Source organism: Fulmarus glacialis, unplaced genomic scaffold (genome assembly GCF_000690835.1).
Source record: "Fulmarus glacialis isolate BGI_N327 unplaced genomic scaffold, ASM69083v1 scaffold41665, whole genome shotgun sequence".
Lineage (NCBI taxonomy): Eukaryota > Metazoa > Chordata > Aves > Procellariiformes > Procellariidae > Fulmarus > Fulmarus glacialis.
The window spans coordinates 16816-36860 of NW_009215715.1; the positions used below are offsets into that span (position 1 = coordinate 16816).

At 34.3% G+C, this 20045-nt stretch overlaps 1 protein-coding gene across 1 annotated transcript in view; it reads left to right on the forward strand.

The window, feature by feature from the left end:
* The window catches only part of LOC104072213 (dynein heavy chain 12, axonemal-like), a gene marked incomplete at its 5' end in the record, with an annotated part of 33912 nt that extends 14794 nt beyond the window's left edge, over positions 1 to 19118 (forward strand). Inside the window, 24 exons of the mRNA XM_009579028.1 lie at positions 380 to 573; positions 1482 to 1722; positions 2308 to 2493; positions 2845 to 3045; positions 4157 to 4351; positions 4571 to 4692; positions 4819 to 5101; positions 5733 to 5852; positions 6246 to 6402; positions 6629 to 6801; positions 8274 to 8426; positions 8849 to 9088; positions 10259 to 10504; positions 10814 to 10933; positions 11674 to 11783; positions 12661 to 12844; positions 13978 to 14118; positions 15038 to 15121; positions 15205 to 15393; positions 16067 to 16186; positions 16982 to 17170; positions 17874 to 18025; positions 18722 to 18860; positions 18948 to 19118. Coding sequence (XP_009577323.1) covers positions 380 to 573; positions 1482 to 1722; positions 2308 to 2493; positions 2845 to 3045; positions 4157 to 4351; positions 4571 to 4692; positions 4819 to 5101; positions 5733 to 5852; positions 6246 to 6402; positions 6629 to 6801; positions 8274 to 8426; positions 8849 to 9088; positions 10259 to 10504; positions 10814 to 10933; positions 11674 to 11783; positions 12661 to 12844; positions 13978 to 14118; positions 15038 to 15121; positions 15205 to 15393; positions 16067 to 16186; positions 16982 to 17170; positions 17874 to 18025; positions 18722 to 18860; positions 18948 to 19118 — 4110 coding nt within the window. The remainder of the gene's footprint in view (positions 1 to 379; positions 574 to 1481; positions 1723 to 2307; positions 2494 to 2844; positions 3046 to 4156; positions 4352 to 4570; positions 4693 to 4818; positions 5102 to 5732; positions 5853 to 6245; positions 6403 to 6628; positions 6802 to 8273; positions 8427 to 8848; positions 9089 to 10258; positions 10505 to 10813; positions 10934 to 11673; positions 11784 to 12660; positions 12845 to 13977; positions 14119 to 15037; positions 15122 to 15204; positions 15394 to 16066; positions 16187 to 16981; positions 17171 to 17873; positions 18026 to 18721; positions 18861 to 18947) is intronic.
* Positions 19119 to 20045: the final 927 nt, after the last annotated feature.

Sequence of the window (20045 nt, forward strand, 5' to 3'; positions counted from 1 at the left end):
GCTTAGTAATTTTGTTTTTTAAAAACAAAACACTTCAAAGCACAAAACAGAAATCCTAAGCTAATAAATCCCAGTTGCCCTTATCAGGTACATAAGAATGTGTATGCCTGCCTCCTGGAACAGTGAATTTTAAAGCTCAAACATTTTGAGAGGTTTTATAGTCTTAAATTCAGTAATGATAAAACCAACTTTATTTTTCGTAGTGTTAATCTGGGTTCTTCACAGTTTATCTACTCAAGGATAAGAAGATGAGTTTTTAACTCATGTTTTCTAAAATATTAATAAATACGAAGGCTTATTATATTTTGATATCTTATTTTGATAGCTGTTCAAAGCATAACTTAGTTATCTCTCAAGACATACAATTATTTTATTTCAGTATGTGGCTGACCTTAGGGCTTTACAGAAACGCATACAGGAGGCTGATGAAACAGTAGTTCTTATTAATAAAGAAGAGACTCTGCTCGAGTGGAAACTGAGTGACTTCCCACTCCTCAACAACTTAAAAGTTGAGATTGAACCATATCAGAAACTCTTTCATCTTATACTGAAATGGCAACGAGCAGAAAAAAGGTAATTCAGCTCGTGAAGCTAAATGGTGAAGGGTGGGAAAAATGCTCATGCTGGTTTTGTTCATGTCAGATGTAGAATATGGATTTGTTTTCTTATAAACATTTATTTGTTATTAGCAATCCAAGTATAATAGTAATATAACTTATATATCAGGGTTGTTATTTTTAATTCAGCTTGAAAAAATGTCTGTTTATTTTTTTTTTTTTAATGTAATGCAAAGGAGTATATCGCATATTGGGTTCTAATTGTATTGGTCATGCTGGTGAAGCCTATAATAAGACAAACTCTGTGAAAGAAATGTATTAGGAAGAAAAAATTTGGTTAGCAATGAGCCATTTTGTATACCAGAAAAGAAAGAAGTTCAATTAGAAAGTTCACAATCTGTGTGTAATGAAAACCATTTTTAACCTCATGGCTGTCCAAAATGCGTTGTAGACATGCTCAAATGATTACATTGCTATCTGGTGGCTAGATCCTATCACAAAAACTGTAGTATGTCTGAGTCTAAATTAAGTGAGATTGTTTACCAGTTCCTGCACTCTTTGGAAGGTATAACGTGATATGGCTAGAAAGTATGGATTTTTTTGAAAATACAAAAGTCTAGTATATTTTGATGTCATATGTTGATCTCTATCCAGAGCTTAACTTAAATATTTCTCAATCCATGCAATTACTTGGTTTCAGTATGTGACTGACTTGAGAGAATTACACAAATACACAGAAGAGTGTGATCAAGTCACCTTTAGTTGTGCATTAGCATTTTACATAGAATGACAATAACTGGAAACAAGAGCTTTGCTCTAATTTAAATAACTATTAATCTATGTCTTGTTTGTGTTGCAAAACAAAGTGTTAATTACTTGTGGACTATTTGTTATTCTGTTTTCCAACTTTGTGGTTTTTCTCAGATGGATGGATGGTACCTTTTTGGAACTAAATGGGGAAAGCATGGAGGCTGAGGTTGATGAGTTTTTTAGAGAGATACACAAAGTGTCAAGACTCTTCCAACAAAAGCAGAAGAAAATTCAACAGGAGTGGAAAAAGACATCACAACACAGAACTGTAGAAGAGAAGACAGAAGAAGAAACAAAAGCAAATCCAACTCTTACAATGTGTTCTTCAGTTCTGGAGCAGATTAAAGACTTTAAGGTAAGAAAAGGTGAGGGATATTAATATTTGATGCTGAGGGACAAATGCTAAATTCAGCACTCTATAGGTAGATGATGCAGTGTCAGAGACTCCTATTATTACAGAGAGAGAGAGAGAGCTCTGAATACCATTTCCAGATTGTACCATCCCATTGATTTTAATAAAACTGGATTTTGGATATCTTTGTAGTTTTAGGAATGTGAATTGTTAAAGAGTAGACGCATACAGGAGAAAAGTAATTTTTGGATGCAGAGAAACATTTAAGGATGTAATTGGGAATTTTGAAATGGGACTATATGTGATGTTAATGGAAGCCCAATTTAACATAATATAGCTGAAAAATTGTTCCTTTTCTCTTTTCTGCTAAGATTCTGCTTAGTAGTTTTATATTTCTTCTTCAGTAATTTACTATAATTATTTAGAAATGGAATGGGTGACTGAATGGATCCATCTGCACTTTTCAGAAAAGATTTTCATGTCATCAGCTACTGCAGCAGAATTTTAAATGCACATCAAAGATGATTAAGAAGTTAAGAAATAATGCACATCACAATTTTTACCTTGTAAATGTTTTTCCTCAATTAGGAGAATATTCCCACTGTGACTATCTTTTGTAACCCTGGCATGAGAACTCGTCATTGGCAGCAGATGTCAAATATAGTAGGATATGATTTAACACCAGACTCTGGAACTACCCTGAGAAAAATTTTGAAGCAGAATCTAGCCCCTTATTTGGAGGAGTTTGAAGCTGTAAGTGTAGGTGCAAGCAAGGTAAGCATAGAGATTTGATAGTGACAAATATAGCATCAGGTCTCATAGTGATGGCTTTTATGGCTTACTAGAATTTTTTCTCTTTGCCCTTATGCAACAAAAGAGGTTTATTGAGACTTTGGCCCGTTAGATGGTAATAGTGAGTGTGTAAACATTTTTATCTCATGTTGCATCATTAATATTTCCCTAGTGTACTGCTTTCTGTGTACTAGAAAATTATATACTAAGAAGTTAATTTATGCTGTTTGAGCAAAATAGCTTATTCAGCTAGATAAGCTCATATATTGAATTAGTGAGCTGGAAAAAAAATAATGCAATGACTAAAATAAACTATTTTCTTTTTAACTGTAGGAATTTTCCTTAGAGAAAGCAATGCATGCCATGATGGAAACCTGGGATTCAATTTCCTTCAATACAAGTGTGTATCATGAGACTGGTACTTATATTCTGTCTGCAGTGGATGACATTCAATCTGTTCTCGATGATCAGATTACGAAAACTCAGACAATGAGAGGATCACCTTTCATTAAACCGTTTGATAAAGAAATCAGGGTACGATGAGTACTTTTATTTTTTTTTTTAAACCATTTTTATTTGCAGGGTAACTATATTGTAGGAGTATGCCAATTGTATTACAGCTTTATTGTTTGACTTGCTAATGAAATGCTTTCATTGATTTTTTTCAGCAAGATTCTTTTGAGTTCACGTAAGTCCTACTTACATTATTTCTGTGTTGGAATTCCCTCTTCCATTCAGATTCAAGTGCAACTAAGAGAATGTGATTATTTTTTAGCATATTTTGCAAAATCACTATTTCCATTAGTGTCTTTAACTTTGCTGCTTAATAACTGGGAATTATGTTTTGATTATTTTTAATAATCCTTGAGTTTTGGACTTAAATTTTGAACTATAGTGTTTTCATCTGGGTAAGGAAACCTCTTGAGGGCTGGTAGAAGGTTTTTTAATCAGGCCTCAGAACAATGATGGGATCGCTTTACACCTGCTTTTGTATTTTCAGGGCTAGAGTAGTCTTTGTGGTGCTAACACCATGACTACTGACAGGAGAAAAGCTGGTGAAATTGCTTTGCAGTTACTCTCCCTAGTTTTTTGTTGGTTTATGTAGGAAATCTTCAGGTTCAAGCAGGCTCAGTGGTCATAGGTAGTATTTACCCTTTACGGGCAACCTCTCCAGCCTCTTCCGGAGGTATCTCCTATTGTTCACATTAGGGGCAGAATGCTGGACTGGCTGGATCTCTCCTGTGATCTAGTGTGGCCTTTCTGATATTCTTGTGTCCCTGCTGTAATTCAGCTGCAAACCAAGAGCTCCTTGCTGCGGGGAGATAAAACAGCACTTGTCACTGCTAGCTTCCTGGGTATTACTTAACCATTAAGTTGTTAAAAGATCATAGCACTGAAGTGATAAACTGCATTTTGCAAAATTCATTTCCGGGTAAGTTAAACTTTCTGAACTCCTTTGGCCATCTGTATACATGGAAAAACCTAAATACTCCTAAATATTTTTCTTTTGTTTTGTTCACTGCTAGACATTTTTATTTTCTCCTTGGGAACTAGAGTACCACAGTGTCTACCTTTCCTGTATTTATTCTCTCTAACATTATTTGTTTGGAAATACTAAGGTAACGTTCTTTAAATGTTTATTAAGGAATGGGAAAATCACTTAATTCAAATTCAGGAGATTATTGATGAATGGCTGAAAGTGCAAGCACAGTGGCTTTATTTGGAACCCATTTTTTCTTCTGAGGATATTATGCGACAGATGCCAGAAGAGGGGCGTCTCTTTCAGACTGTGGATAGATACTGGAGGGATATTATGAAGTATTGTGCCAAAGACCCAAAGGTAAGGAAAATATGCAGTACTAAAAGGAAACAGTAGCTTCTCTCGGGTTTTTTTTTTGTCAATGCTTTTGTTTTCAGAATACATGCAATGAACTACTACATCAGTTGCCTAGGCTTTCTAGGAACAAAGCCATGTTGTACATTATTTGAATAACTTCTGCTGTTTGAAGTATCTTATTTATAACCTACAGTTTGCGTGTGTTTGTTGTTGCTGTTACAGGTTCTTGTTGCTACTTCCTTGATAGGATTACTGGAGAAGCTTCAGAACTGCAATGAGCTTCTTGACAAAATCATGAAAGGGCTTAATGCTTATCTTGAGAAAAAACGTCTCTTCTTTCCCCGGTATCGTGAGTTTTGACTATTTAGAAAACAAAGATTCTGGATGTTTATTTTGTTGTGAATAAGGTCAGCCTTTAAAGTAGCTTGATAATACAGTTGGCTTTTTTCTTTTTTCAATTTTTTTTTTAGCTTCTTTTTCTTGTCTAATGATGAAATGTTGGAGATCCTGTCGGAGACTAAGGATCCTCTCAGAGTTCAGCCTCACTTGAAGAAGTGTTTTGAAGGCATTGCTAAGCTACATTTCCTTCCCAATTTGGATATTAAAGCAATGTATAGTTCTGAAGGCGAGCATGTAGACCTGATTTCAACCATTTCTACTGCTGAAGCTCGAGGTGCAGTGGAGAAGTGGTTAATTCAAGTAGAAGATATTATGCTGAAGAGTATACGTGATGTTATCGCTAGATCAAGAATGGTATGGGGTTTGTAACAATTTAGTAACTGTGGCACAAATAGACCTTTCTTTATTTTAAGACTCTCTCTTGGCTTCCTAAAATTTTTCCGGAACACAAGAGTTGATGAAGTTATGGGGCCAGGATCAAGTTAACATGACTTGTATTTATAGGCTGGTGATGTAAGTAAGAGTTTAGTTTGAATAAGAATCAAGTCGTTTTCCTGTAACACTGGATATAAATTCTTTTAAAAGCTTGGCAGCAATACTGTGTTTATAGGATATATTACCTGATGTAAATAAATTATTAAGGGTTTTTTATTTAATTACAAGTTAGAAATGCAACACTTGTAATATGTTTGCTCCCTCCTGAAAGAAAATCATTAGCCAGAAAATGTTTCTTTGTATGAAGTTAGCAAGTTGTGAATATTTATATAATATGGAAAGATAACTGCAAGAATCTTTAAAATTATTTGATAACAAATTGTAAATCTAAGGGAAAAAGAGCATTTAAAAGTTCATTTGGACTTTGAAAATAGAAAAATAATAATTTTTTAGCAAAGAATATTAATAGGATGACATTATATGCTTCTGTATTACATTATGATATATATGCACTGACACTGTATTTATATACTGTATTTAACTCTTTCAGGCATATCTAGAGACTGAAAGAAAAAGATGGGTTCTGGAGTGGCCTGGACAGGTAGTATTGTGTGTGTCTCAAATGTTCTGGACAAGTGAGGTACATGAAGTTCTTTGCAGTGGACCAGAGGTACTTTGTAATGCATAATCTTTTTTAAAAAATCTTTATTAATTTTTCATTTCAGCTAATGTATTTTGCTTAACCAAATATTTTTCTACAATCAAAATAAAATTTGAAAAAGGATCAGCATATGGGTTTTGATATACATGAATTTATATACAGTGATTTATACCTTTGATTCAGGTACTTGAATATTCTTGTTTAGAGCAAGCATAGATTAAAATGTAGCTTTGCAACATAAATGCGTAACTGTGAATGAGAGAGAAGCTGATGCAAAAACATCACAATGTGAAAGAATGGCTTAATAAGCAATCTCCATTACGATATTTAGTCAACATGAAGAAGTCTGGAACGCTTGAAACTGTCATAGAATCAGTTTCATAATTACCTTTTTTGTCCTAGGGTTTAAAGGATTATTATGATACACTTCAGCTTCAACTTAATGATATTGTAGAGCTGGTAAGAGGAAAACTGTCGAAGCAAACAAGGACTACGCTGGGTGCCTTGGTTACTATTGATGTTCATGCTAGAGACGTCCTCATGGAAATGATTGAAAGTGGTAATTACCTTTTAAAACATTTTTCTTCACATGTGGCTTAATACATAGTTAATTAAAAATAGTAAACCAATCTGCCTAAAACACAACAGTATTAAGATATATATGTGAGTATTTGGACGTGAGCATCAACGTTAATAATTTCAAAGCTGTTTTAAATTTAAACCTAATAGAAAATCCAGTTATCTAAAACATCTCTTATGATTACTTTCAATTCTGTGTTTATCAGGTGTGCAGAGTGAAACAGACTTTCAGTGGCTTGCACAACTGCGGTATTATTGGGAATTTGAGAACGTTCGTGTCTGCATCATTAATTGCAATGTAAAATATGCCTATGAATACCTTGGAAACTCACCACGCCTTGTCATTACTCCTCTTACAGACAGGTGTTACCGCACCTTGGTATGATGTTCCACCAGTGCTACTAAATACTGTATTTACTGTAGTATAGTATTTCTTACATTGTTCATTACAGCCATACTTTTAGGGCTTGCAGTTGCTGTCAGACTCTGGTATTTCTGTTAAAAAGCAGTTTTCAAAGATTGTAATTTCTATAGAATACTGAACATGAAACTGACTTCTAACAACACATCTGGACAGCCCACCAACATGACTGAAACATTAGTGGATTGTTCTGTTGTGGATGTGTTTTTTAAAATACAAACAGAAAAAATGCCCAATGTTTTTATTGCTGTCTAGATTACGAGAACACAAAATCCTTTTCTGATGTTCTGTGGTTACTAAATAAAATGGAGAAGGATCCACTTGTGATCGTATTGTTCCTAAGACTAGTACAACAGTTTGGCACCTTTTTAGTATCCCTGTTCTTGTTAGAGGTGTTTATTATTATACTGGTCTGTCCTCAACTAACCTAACAACTGAAAGTTACCAAAGTCGTCTCAGATACGGCTTTTCTGACTATCATTTACTGCAGTTTATTTGGCTGGAGTATGGTTTCAAGTTTTACTAGGCACCCATCCTCCTTTTATAAGATGGTAATTTTCATGCTGTGGAGACCCCGTAGGGTTTAAGAAAGAAAAGGTCTGAAAAGACCTGACTGATGCATCTGAAGATTTTTTTTTGCCCTCTTCATAGCTTCAATTTTTATGGTATGGTTCTAGCTGATGCTTGCTACCTATTTGTCAAAACATCAAGGTACATTGGTGTGAGAGGGCGATACAGCTGGTAGTCTGTTTCTTTTTTAAGCTCACAGACCTTGAATCTTGGAGCAAAGCAATGGGAATCCTGGTACCCTGGCAAATGCAAGTCTCATCCTTTGCCCACAAAGGTCTTAATAGAGTATTCCCAGTGCTTGTCAATATAGATGTGACCCTGTAACTGTGGATTGGAAGCCAAATACATCTGAGTTCCTGTTTAGAGTCTGCAACTTTATTTTTTTCTGTCGGATTTTCCTCCTACTTCAACGGAATATAGGAGAGAATATGGAATGGTCAATGGGATACACATGCAACAAATGGGGACAGTGCGGGAAACAAAAAAGGAAAGAGGAAAAAAGCATATTGAAGGAGAAGCAGAGATAGAAAAGAGTAGCAACCAAGTAATTGCATCAAATTTAATTTCAAAGATGTATCTAAGCAAGAACTGAAAGATTGGGTCCAATAAAGTTTGAGTAACTAATCATGGTCATGATGATAATAAAACTGAACTCTCTGTTCTGGTCAAAATTCAATTCTCTTGTATATAGTTCCAAGCTGTAAGTAAATTTCAGATTTTTTTAAATTAGTATAACCATACTTTTTATGTTAGTTTTGTACATTCATTGTATCTAATCAATTTAATTTAACATTTTCATTCAGAATAATTTCATATGAATGAAGTACTAATAATTTCCATAAATTATTTCTGTTTCTTAGATTGGAGCCTTTTATTTAAACCTCGGTGGTGCCCCAGAGGGTCCAGCAGGGACAGGTAAAACAGAGACCACCAAAGATTTGGCTAAAGCTCTTGCTGTTCAGTGTGTTGTCTTCAACTGCTCTGATGGCCTCGATTACCTGGCAATGGGAAAGGTAACTAGAAAATAAACGTTAGGCTTTGTATTTTATTTTTAGGATGAAAATTGTAGGGTGCCTACTTTGCAGAGACACTTAAATAAAAGTGTCACCTGTGGTCTGCTACCCTTGGACGCTATATACTGGTCTCTACATATGTTTAATTTTTTATGCTTTACAAAATCCTATTAAGTCACTAATTAAAACATGTAAAGAAACAAGAGTTCGCAGGATCAGGATCTTCTGATTTAGCTTTCTTTAGAATCAAGAAAAGACTTTGTTCTTCAGTACATCACTGATCTTTGCTCGAAACAGGCTTAGATATTATTGTCATAATTGTATCTTTCATGTAATTAAACTTCTGACATGATACTCTTAGTTTCTTTTGAATCTTCTAAGATTCTGTTAGCAATATTATTGCAATCTTTCTTCATTTGCAGTTTTTCAAGGGTTTGGCTTCATCAGGTGCATGGGCGTGTTTCGATGAATTCAATCGCATTGAACTGGAAGTACTGTCTGTTGTGGCACAGCAGATCCTTTGCATTCAGAGAGCCATACACATAAAGCTAGAAACATTTATTTTTGAAGGAACTGAACTGAAGCTTAACCCCAACTGTTTTGTAGCTATTACTATGAATCCAGGTTACGCAGGACGTTCTGAACTTCCAGATAATCTGAAGGTAAAATAATAAAATACATGCTTCCGCTTAAGAATGAATTTTCTGAAAAAGTTGAGGGATATGTGTATTGCTGGTATTAATTCAGACTGTACCATCTTGAATATAAACATACTTGTTAAGCGATTTACACATATTAAGCCTCTTCCCCCCCCCCGCTTTGGTTTTTTTGAAGGAATTTGAAATATTTTTCTTTTCTTTTTTTTCTTTTCTTGAAATATATTTATTTTATAAACTGTTAGTGTTTTTCATAATTAGTTTTCCAGGCCAAAGGCTGCAATGCTGTAGCAAGTAAACTGGCAAGTGTCAGGCTGTGAGTAGATTATAAGATTTGGATGCTAACTTTAAGATGGAAGGGTATGTTGGAAAAAATGCTTTAAGAAAGTATTTTTACATTGCGTTTATTGTAGTCTTATTTAAAAGAAATGTTAGCAAACTACACTTAATCATGTAATGAATTTGCTTAGGTTACCTGATTAAATAAAGTCTTTGAGATGATTGTTTTGACTAGGTTAGCTGTTTCATTGAGGAGGCTTGGCTTTAGCATAATCTGGAGCCTTTTGGAACAGCATCTCTTCCTTAAGACTCAACGTGGCACAGAGCAACTGGGCCAGAGCAAGTTGCCTCAGTGGGAACTTTACTGTGGATGCTAACTTAAAGCAGAGTTAATACAGCATGAAGAGTATACCAACTGCAGATTACTTGAAGAAAGGAAGTGCATTCTCTCACCTGCCGTGTACACCACCTTCCTTCACTTACTGCTGTGTTGGATGTATCAGTGTAAGGGGCAAACTGCATTCTTGAGACAGTGATAGGGGAAAAGAGCTGGGAGAGACAGTATCTTTTCTACACCAGATTGTACATTGAGATAGATCTTGATGGCAGCTTACTTACATTAGCTTCCTAGTGAGTCATAAGTTGCAAACATTGATAATTCTTCTATTTCATTGGCTCCCAAATGTTCTGCAGGCCACTGCTTTCCAGTGTTACTGTTTTAAATGATCTACAGCTTACCTAATCATATTAAGCGGTACTTAATTTAAAATGCTGTTACTATTTTCAGTTAGAAATGCTGTGATGGGATGAATACTGATCCATCACCTACAAAGTTCTGAATTACTTTCCATTCCTCAATTAATTATTTAAAGATACTTCTCTGAATATGTATTTCAGGTTCTTTTCCGAACAGTAGCCATGATGGTTCCTAACTATGCTCTGATAGCAGAAATTTCGCTCTATTCATACGGATTTTTGAATGCTAAGTCACTGTCAGTGAAGATAGTAATGACCTACAGGCTTTGTTCAGAACAGCTTTCCTCTCAGTATCACTATGACTATGGTATGCGAGCAGTTAAAGCTGTGTTGGTGGCTGCTGGGAATCTAAAATTGAAATTTCCCACGGAAGATGAAGATATATTGGTGAGTTCCTGTGGGAATAATTCTTAAGAAATTTTACAGATGCACGCAGTTCTGAGTTCTGAAGGCAGTTCCACCACATCCTGTCACATCGCTGGTCCATGTTTCTTAGTTTTCCTATTTGTGAAACGAAGATAGTAAAATACGTGCTGCGCTTTCCAGTGCTATGCTGATGATTGCATAGTTGTGCTTAACTGCTTATCAAAGGCACCATTTAATTAATCTTTATTACGTGTTATGTTATTTTAATTGATGAACAGCTTATTCTGTGTTTCTAATAAGAACAGTAAAATGTATATTTGTTTCCTCTAGCTTCTTAGATCAATTAAGGATGTGAACGAGCCCAAATTTTTGGTGCATGATATACCTCTGTTCATGGGTATAACTAGTGATCTATTTCCTGGAATCAACCTTCCCGATGCAGACTACAATGTAAGTACAGTTGTAACTTTTCCTTGGTTGTAATCATTGTGGGTTGTTTTGTGTTGTTTTGTTTTTAACCAAGTGTAATTAGTACAGTAATTTGTGAGTTATTGCAAGATAAGGAAAATTACTGAATGTTTGAATGAAACTTGGTACCAAAGAAAATTCTTGTATCTGTTCTGAGTATAATTCACATCTGAGTTCCCTTATGTCCAGAAGGGTTGTATAAGGCATCCTACAGATCGGAAATTGATTTGCAGATTTACCAAATTTTAGGGTCTTTTGCTGATTTCTTTCCTAATTTTTGGACATAATTAAGTGAGATTAAGCTTAGTGTTTGTATTTTCTTTTGTTTATAGCAACAATTCAAGTATAGCTCCTTTGTAGGAGGATGGTTGGGAAGGAGATGAGTGAGCATGTTGGAAAGACAAAATGTATTAACTTTTTAAAAATTTCCAGTAAATACTAGAGTGTTGTTAAAAGTGTATTGTTCCAAAGCACACTGTTGGTTCCCTGATGGTGATATGCCTTCTCCTCAAGATAAAAATTGTAATTAACTCCTGTTCTAGCATATGAAGTACAGAAGTGATTTTTTTTTTCCCAGGGATGTTTGCTATATTCTGATTAATAGTATTTCAGTTATTAATTAATCTGAAACCCTTATTCATGAGCATAAACTGTTCTACTGTAGTCCAAGACAATAATTTAAATTGTAGCAATGATAAGATTATGATCTGGTTTGATTTTAGGATTTTCTGGAATGTGCCAGCGAATGTTGCATTCGACATAATGTCCAACCTGTGAAAGCTTTTATAGAGAAAATGATACAGACATATGAAATGATGATTGTTAGACATGGGTAAGATTCCCATTACTGTTTCACAAGCAGTATTTGTTGTAATTTTGGCTTATACTGTAATGGTTATTTATATCAAATATAAAAGATCTTAAAGGTGGCAAAATGTTTCTATTTGTATTGGAACAGTTGGTCACCAATACTGCTTTTACATGTACCAAAATTCTTGTAAATGTGCGTCTGGGGAATTGTACTACTCTTGATGTGAGAAGTAGCCTCACCTGTGTAATGATTTTAGGTGCAGATATGGTGAAGACTTTGGACTGTCAAAGTTTGTCTATATTGAAATACTGCTTATCAGATCTCTGCCATTTTATTCCTAGCTTTTACTACTGAATAGCAACTGTGGAGAAAATATATACAATATGACGTTAGTCATATGATTGTTAATATTCATCTCATTAATTGATCTTTTCAGTGTGACATTGTTATAGTTGCATCCCTCTGCTGGGTGACTAAAAAAGTTTTGAAATGTGGGCGAAGATAGTTGGGGGGGGTTTTTTTGTGTGTGTGTGTGTGTGTAGTACATGTTCCTACTGTTTGTGTTCTTCCAGAACTTTGTTATAAACTCTGTCTAGACTGAAACGAAACTAGAAAGTAATCTGATTCAGCAAATAAATGAGCTAGTGTGGTGGTAAATCTGTGTTTTAGAGGACAACTTGCATACAGTGGCTGTGCAATCAGATTTGTGTGTGCAAATAAACTGGTTTTGACTAAATGATGTTTCCTATATATAAACCAGATTTACTTGTTCTGCTTTTTGAAAATTAGATGAAAAATAGCTTTAAGCATATGAATGGTGCTGTTGGCCTTCATGTGGTCTATAAAAGTCTAAATTGCAAGACAAATTCATTAATAGCATTCTTTTTCCATCTAACAGCTTTATGCTTGTAGGGGAATCTTTCTCTGGGAAGACCAAAGTTCTACATGTGTTGGCAGATACACTGTCTCTTATGAAAGAGCGTGGTTATGGTGATGAAGAAAAAGTAATTTTTAGAACTGTGAATCCAAAATCAATCACTATGGGTCAGCTTTTTGGGCAGTTTGATATGGTATCCCATGAGGTAATGTATGTTTTAAAAATAGCGTATAGTAATTGCCTGCCTTTATCTGTTTCTTCCTCTCACCTGCTGTGGCTTTCATGGGATTTGTGTGAGTGCACTTGTGTAAGTGTGTTCTAACTTCAGGTTAACTCATGGTGTTATTCCACAGTTGTTTTCAGGGGCAGGAAAGACAGTTTACAAGGCTTCTGCTTCTGGTTTTTAAGTCCCAATTCCAGACAGCATTTCTTCATCTGTTCCCTGGACTCCAGGCAGTGTTTATAGGGCTGTGCTATAAATTAAATTACTGTTTGGTTTTAAGAAAAAAGAAGCAAACATACCAGTGTGGGTTCAAGACTAGGAGCTAATAATCTGTCTGTTTTTTCTGCTTTGTAGTGTTTCTAGTACTTTCTTTTTTTTTTTCCTTTTCCTGTATATGTCAGACCTCCATTATTCTGGGTTGTAAACTGTTGAATTCATAATTTTATGATTTTAAACACAGATGAGAACACAATCGTAATTTTAATTTTAACTAATACTTTTATGGCTTGTTTTAAATTAGTGTATAAAAAGATGCAGTACCAAGTGTGTATGCAGTTATGTAGGTTTAAATATGCAAAAAAAAGCAATACCATTCTGAGGGTCATTGTCCTAATGTAGTTGCATCCATGCTAGGAAATCATACCAAATTTAACTGAATTCATTTCTCTGTCTGTTCCTAACCAGTATAATCAAAGTAATGCAGAAACTATCTGGAAAAACTTAAGAACGTAAGGATTGCCAAGTGTGAAACTTAGGTTTGGAGAAGAAACAATATGAAGAAGTGAATGTGAAATAGTCAAACTTAGGGTGACTCTGGGGAGAAACAGATGCAAGACAGAGCAGAAGCACTTCTAGGTTTCTGTAAATTGAATTGCCGGTCTTCTGTTTGTTACAATATTTTTTAAAGTGAAAAAATCACTATTTTAAAATTTGCTGATGTTGCATGACCCTCAGTGAAACTGCAAAGTTATGTTCTGCTCTCTGCAGAACAAGAGAAGAATAATTAAAAGAGAGGAATAATGAAAAGGAAATGCAAGGCTTTCCTGTTACTTGCAGTTTAAATTGAGCTATGTATACTATGTCTTACTTTTCATTCCTACATTCTCCTCCTCTAGTGGACAGATGGTATAATTGCTAATACTTTCAGAGAATTTGCATTATCTGAGACTCCTGAACGCAAATGGGTTATCTTTGATGGCCCAATTGATACTCTGTGGATAGAAAGCATGAACACAGTTCTGGATGACAACAAAAAGGTATCAGTCAGTGGAAATAAATACCTAAATAAAATAATGTGACATTTTGAAAATATTCTTCTGCGTATAAAACCACAAATGCAAATAGCAATGCCTGGCATTTGAAAAGAGCAAGTGCAAGGTGGCTTGGATAACAAGTTGTAAGCTTTTTTTGGTTGGTTTTTTGGTTTTTGGTTTTTTTTAACTTTACTTTATTGGAATCATAATCACTGAATCAACTCATTGCTGTAAGACAGTAAATGTATAGTATTTTCTTAATGTTATATTGTAAGTTTGTAATATAAATAATTGAAATTTAAATTTAAAAAAATACATTTAATTATATTTAATGTAAATCCCACAGTTTCAAAACTTGCACAAACTTAGACACTTCGTTTAAAGACAATCTCAAGACACAAAGGGTTGTATTTTCAAAATTAATGACTTCTGAATTCAAAGTTGTAACCATACAGCACTTTTGAAAATGGGCCTTAGGAATCTCAAAGTGAATATAAAAATTAGAGATAACATTTTAAATTTAAGTTCTGGATGATAGTGTGTCAAAATACTCAAACTGGTCTTATATCTTAATAAGTAAGAATAGTGGGTCTCCAGCTGGAATGCTTCAGTATTAGCAACAATAGCAGCAGATATCCTTTCTCCTTTCTGCTTGCTGTCTTTTCTTTATCCTGTCGTACGCAAGATTGGTAGTTACTTGTAAGGAACCTACTGGTAGGATAATGTGGAGTACTATGGTTTAAGTGAAGAATTTAGCTAAAGATTGAAAAAAAGTGGTTAAACATTTTACGTGGTTGACTTTGCCTTTGGTTATACTTGGTTTTGCTGATTTTCATATAGAACTCTCCTATGATAGGAAGTGTAATTTGCAACTAATTTTTTTTTCTAATCTTGCTTGTGAATTTTTTTTTTATTATTAAAGCTTTGTTTGATGAGTGGGGAAATCATCCAAATGTCCCTTCAGATGAATCTTATTTTTGAAACAATGGATCTTTCCCAGGCATCAGTAAGTTTTGTATTTAATGAAAATATAAACCAAAGTTCAATATATTAAATGTGTAATAAAATGAGTTTACAATTTTTCCTTAGCCTGCTACAGTCAGTCGTTGTGGCATGATTTATTTGGAACCTTCTCAACTGGGCTGGAGGCCACTTGTTACCTCTTGGTTGAGTAAACTGCCTGAACCTCTTAACTTAAAGGGACATCAAGATCTTCTGCAGGGACTTTTTGATTGGTTAATACCACCAGCATTAAGATTCCATCAGAAACAGTGCAAGGTATTTTTTGCCATTTTTTCCTGCAGTAGCTAGGTGGCCATTTCCATTTTGTTACCCTTGGTAGGGAGGGACTATTCTCTCATGACAAGCACAATTAGAATGAATATGCAGCAGCCTCCTGTTGTTTTGAGAAGGGCAACTCTTGGGTCCAGTTTGGAAAATTAAAATGAGAATGTTCAGTAAGGCAGAATTGTATTGTAAGTTGATCATAGTTTTCATCTTGTTCTTTTCAAAAGTAAAGTAAGTATTTAAAGCACTGAGTGGAAAGTCTTCCCAAGAGAATTTTGTACATATATTTTTTTCTTTAAAGATGTCATGTAGAATTTTTAAGTGTTAGGGGAAACGTACATGTAGTTCCTTGCAAACTCTGTGTGATATAGTGCGTAGGCTTTTGCTCATGTATTGCTGTAGCTACTTCTGTGGAGGTTTTTGTTTTAAGATGTATGATTGTAGTGGTCATATGATAGCCATGAACATGGTTAACAAGCTAAATGTCTTGATGTTTCAAGGATAGAGGAGGGCAAATGAGCTTTTGAATAAAAGTCAGTGTAAACCTTGCCTTCAAATATTTGTTCAGAGTTAGCTAATTGTCTAATTATTTTAGTATTTTAGCTCCAAAAGATAAACTAACTGAACAGGTGAAGTATAATACTCATCCTTTTGTATCTCTCAGGAACTGGTACCTACAAGCAATACCAATGTTGTAGTAGCTCTTACACGGCTTTTTGAAATGTTGATTTGTCAAACTGTGCAAGAAGATCCCACCAACAGAAACATCCGTGCATGGATTATGGTTGGTTTTTTCAGCCTGTAGAAAAATGTATATCTGTTTCTGCATATGCCGGTGTCCGGTCTTCAAAAATAATTGGACTAACCAAAACAACTTTAATTTCATATGAGATGTGTGAAACAATTTGCTACCTCCTTGCTCCCTCCCCGCTAACTTTGGAGATGCCCAGATGAGACACAAGTCTTACAAATAACAAATATGATTAAATATTTTACTATTTTTCCAGTTAACTGGGATAAATAGTATTTTTGTTAAATGTGCTTTTTAACTAAGCAAGTAATTAGCTAAAGCAAAGTGTCTTGTTTCCCTTAAAGGAAATAAGTGTTCATGTAATACTGATTGGCTTGTTTAAGCAAAATTTCCTTGAGAAGAGTGTTTTCTGAGAGTTGTATTAGTTGGACTCTCTGTCTGACCTTATATGACTGTTCTTATGAAAAACTGAAGAAAACAATGTAAAAGTATTTATTTAAAATTGAATTAGAAAATTCCTAGATCCTGGTTTGCGATTAGAAAATCCTGAGACCACATGATTGAACTCTTCTCAGGCTTTGTCATGTGACATAATGCTTTAGTCAGTGGCCTTTATTTTTTGTCATATATATATATCCTTGAATAAGGTTTTTTGCTCTGTCTTTAATCGGATTTCTAAATCTCTTTAGACCAGAGCTATTCAAGGGTAACTTCTAACACCTATCTGCTTAACTGTATTTTTCAGAATTATATTTGTTAATTAGACTGTACAAGGTTCATATAATACGTCAACTTTTTAGACAGTTGCTTCTCTTTTTGCCCTTGCAGGGTTGCTTTGCTTTTGCCACCATCTGGTCCATTGGTGGAACTTGTGATGGTGACAGCAGGATAATTTTTGATAATTTCTTGAGGGAGACTTTGGCTGGGAAATCTGGAATAAATCCTTTACCAACGAGTGTGGGAAAATGGGAGTGTCCCTTTGAAGAGCAAGGCTTGGTCTATGACTACATGTATGAGGTATGATTGATTGCTTCTGCATTGACTGAAGTAGATTCTTACAGTCTGAATGGAAGGAAGATACAGCTAGGTGGATATTTTAACTTTACAAAGCCTGTTGGATGTTGTAGAGTGTTGGGGTTGGATTATGCCCCACAGTGTATTTTTCATTTATTTTTCTTTTTTGAATACTAATGTGCTGACCAAATTTTTTTAGAAAATACCAGGAGGTACACATCAGTTATATTTATAATGTTGCCACATTATAGTTATTCTGTAGCTAACGTTAAGCTGACTTACTCAAGTTTGGTTTCGTATAGAAGGAAAGAAGTGGACTGTCTTAGAAGGAAAGCAGGTTATTGAGCCCTGCTTTTATAAGTTTGCTTATATTACAATTTTTTATAGTATCCATTAGAAATGTTAGATAATAATTACACTTTTTAATTTTTGTATATGTTCTTCTGTTGGGTTTTTGTATGATTTTGTTTGTTTGATTTGGATGAACAAAATCTTTAAGGAAAGAAAGGAGTCTAAGCTTAGGTATGTATTTTAACACTTTATTAGTGAGATAAAGCAAACTAAATATATAAACTTCTGAAACATTTAATATTAATTAATTTATTAAAATTCATTATTTTCATTTTTCGCAAGTGAAGTGGTAGAGAAAACCTTCCATATTTATAGAAGTAACATCATTCTATTTTACATCTGTATTTCTTCCTAGCTGAAAGGCAGAGGATGTTGGGTTCATTGGAATGGATTTATTAAAAATATTAATTACAGTGATAAAAATGTGAAGATTCAAGATATTATAGTCCCAACTATGGATACAGTCCGATATACCTATTTGATAGAACTATTCATTACCCATGGAAAGTAAGTTATGTCACTTCGGTGCAAACTTCTGAAATATTGGTCATAGGTAGAAATATCTCTTATTCTTTCCATTGATTTATCAAGCCCTCAAAGTTTATTTGGCCTGTTAAAAATAGACATTTACTACAAACAATACAATTTGTTGCCTTAAATTCAGTTTTTGGGGTTTTTTTATGAAGCCTTATTATAATCCAGTTTTAGTATGTTCGTTTTGATGATGCTGTTATGACAGCCCAAAGAGTTTTTGTACCCTCTTTCTTTTTTGGTAATGAAATTTTTTTTTTTTTCCTTTGATTAGTCATTTCAAAATCAGTTATGTTAGCTATGGTCAGATCATATAAGAGAATGAAATATAAAACAGCCTCAGGTTAAATTTCAAGGCTGAAAGTTTTATGAAATTTAAACTGCTGCAAGACCTCTCAGGAGAAATTTAACTCCCATGTACGTTCATACATACTCCAAAGCCAGCAGAATGAGGGAATGAGAAATGTCTCTTTCTCTTTGTCCCCTTGTTGGTGGGAGCAAACTAAAATTATGAGAGGGTTATATGAATATGTTAAAACATTTTAGCTTCTTAATGTTTTTAGAGATAGAACAAGCAGGGCAAGTTAGTAAAACCTTTGACCTCTAACTGCAATTAGTTTATAGTTTGTTAGATTTCTGCAGTCTGTATGCTTTATTACTTTCTTTGTGAAGACCACTGCTTTTAGTGGGACCAACAGGTACTGGGAAATCTGTGTATGTCAAGGACAAGTTAATGAACAACTTGGAAAAGGAGCGCTACTTTCCCTTCTTCATTAATTTTTCAGCTCGAACCAGTGCCAATCAGACCCAGGTTAGTAGAACAGATAATTTACGTTTCAAAAAGATAACATATATGAATATTTAATCTATGTTTTGAATATTCCTGTCTGCATTATAGAACATTATTATGGCCAGGCTGGACAAGAGGCGCAAAGGAGTCTTTGGCCCTCCAATGGGAAAAAAGTGCATTATTTTTGTAGATGATATGAATATGCCTGCTTTGGAGAAGTATGGTGCACAGCCTCCTATAGAACTTTTAAGACAGTTCTTTGACCATGGATTTTGGTAATTATTTGAAATACAATTGAAACCTTTTTGTTGCTGCATTTCCTGTTATATTTATTTAATCACTTGAATTTTACTTTCAAAACCTTTTTAAAGTGCTTTGTAAATGTTAAGATAGCTTTGGTTTATATGAAAATATATTATTTAAAGTTGAAGCAATTTCTGTGTTGCTCTTTAAGTGGCTTTTCAATTTAGGAAATTGATCATCAGATTCGTTTTGGGTTTTTTAGAAGGTTTTATTGCTGAACTTCAGCAGTATTTGTAGAATAAATAAAATCATTCTTTTACACCTGGATTTTTTTATGTTTGTGTTTTTCATTGGTTTTATTTTTCCTTTCTCTTCCTCCTCAGAGTTTCTTCCTTTCTCTTCCTCCTTAGAGTAAAGTGGCAAGTTTGTATCTACATATATAGAGAGAGAGAGATATAAAAGTTTTATATATGCAATTATATAAAACTTTTGATTTTACTCATTGTATTGGTTTTTACTGTCATCCAAGATCACTTTTTTTTTTTTTTAAAACAACATTTCAAAATAATTTTTTAAAATAACAATGAAATCAGATCCGGAAATAGGCATTAAGAAGAACAAGCTAAAGGTCTTCCCTGCTTTTGAGGTTTTTGGCTCTGCTTAGATTGGAAGACTGTAACAGGTGGTCTCCAGAGGTCCATTCCAGCCTGAATTATTCTGTGATTCCAGGCACTTCTCAAATACTGTTTCCTTTTGTGATTCCAGGCTCAAATATCTGCTGCTCTTGCATAGAGATAATATATCTTGCCACATTACAGTTTCAAATACTTATCTCAAAATTTCGTGTCAGGTTTTATGTAACCCAGTTTAAACAAATAATCTTTCTTTCAGGCCAGCATGATGTGTTGAGATTAACTGGGGCATAGTTATAAGACTAGTTGTTCTTCATTTTGGGGGGGGGGT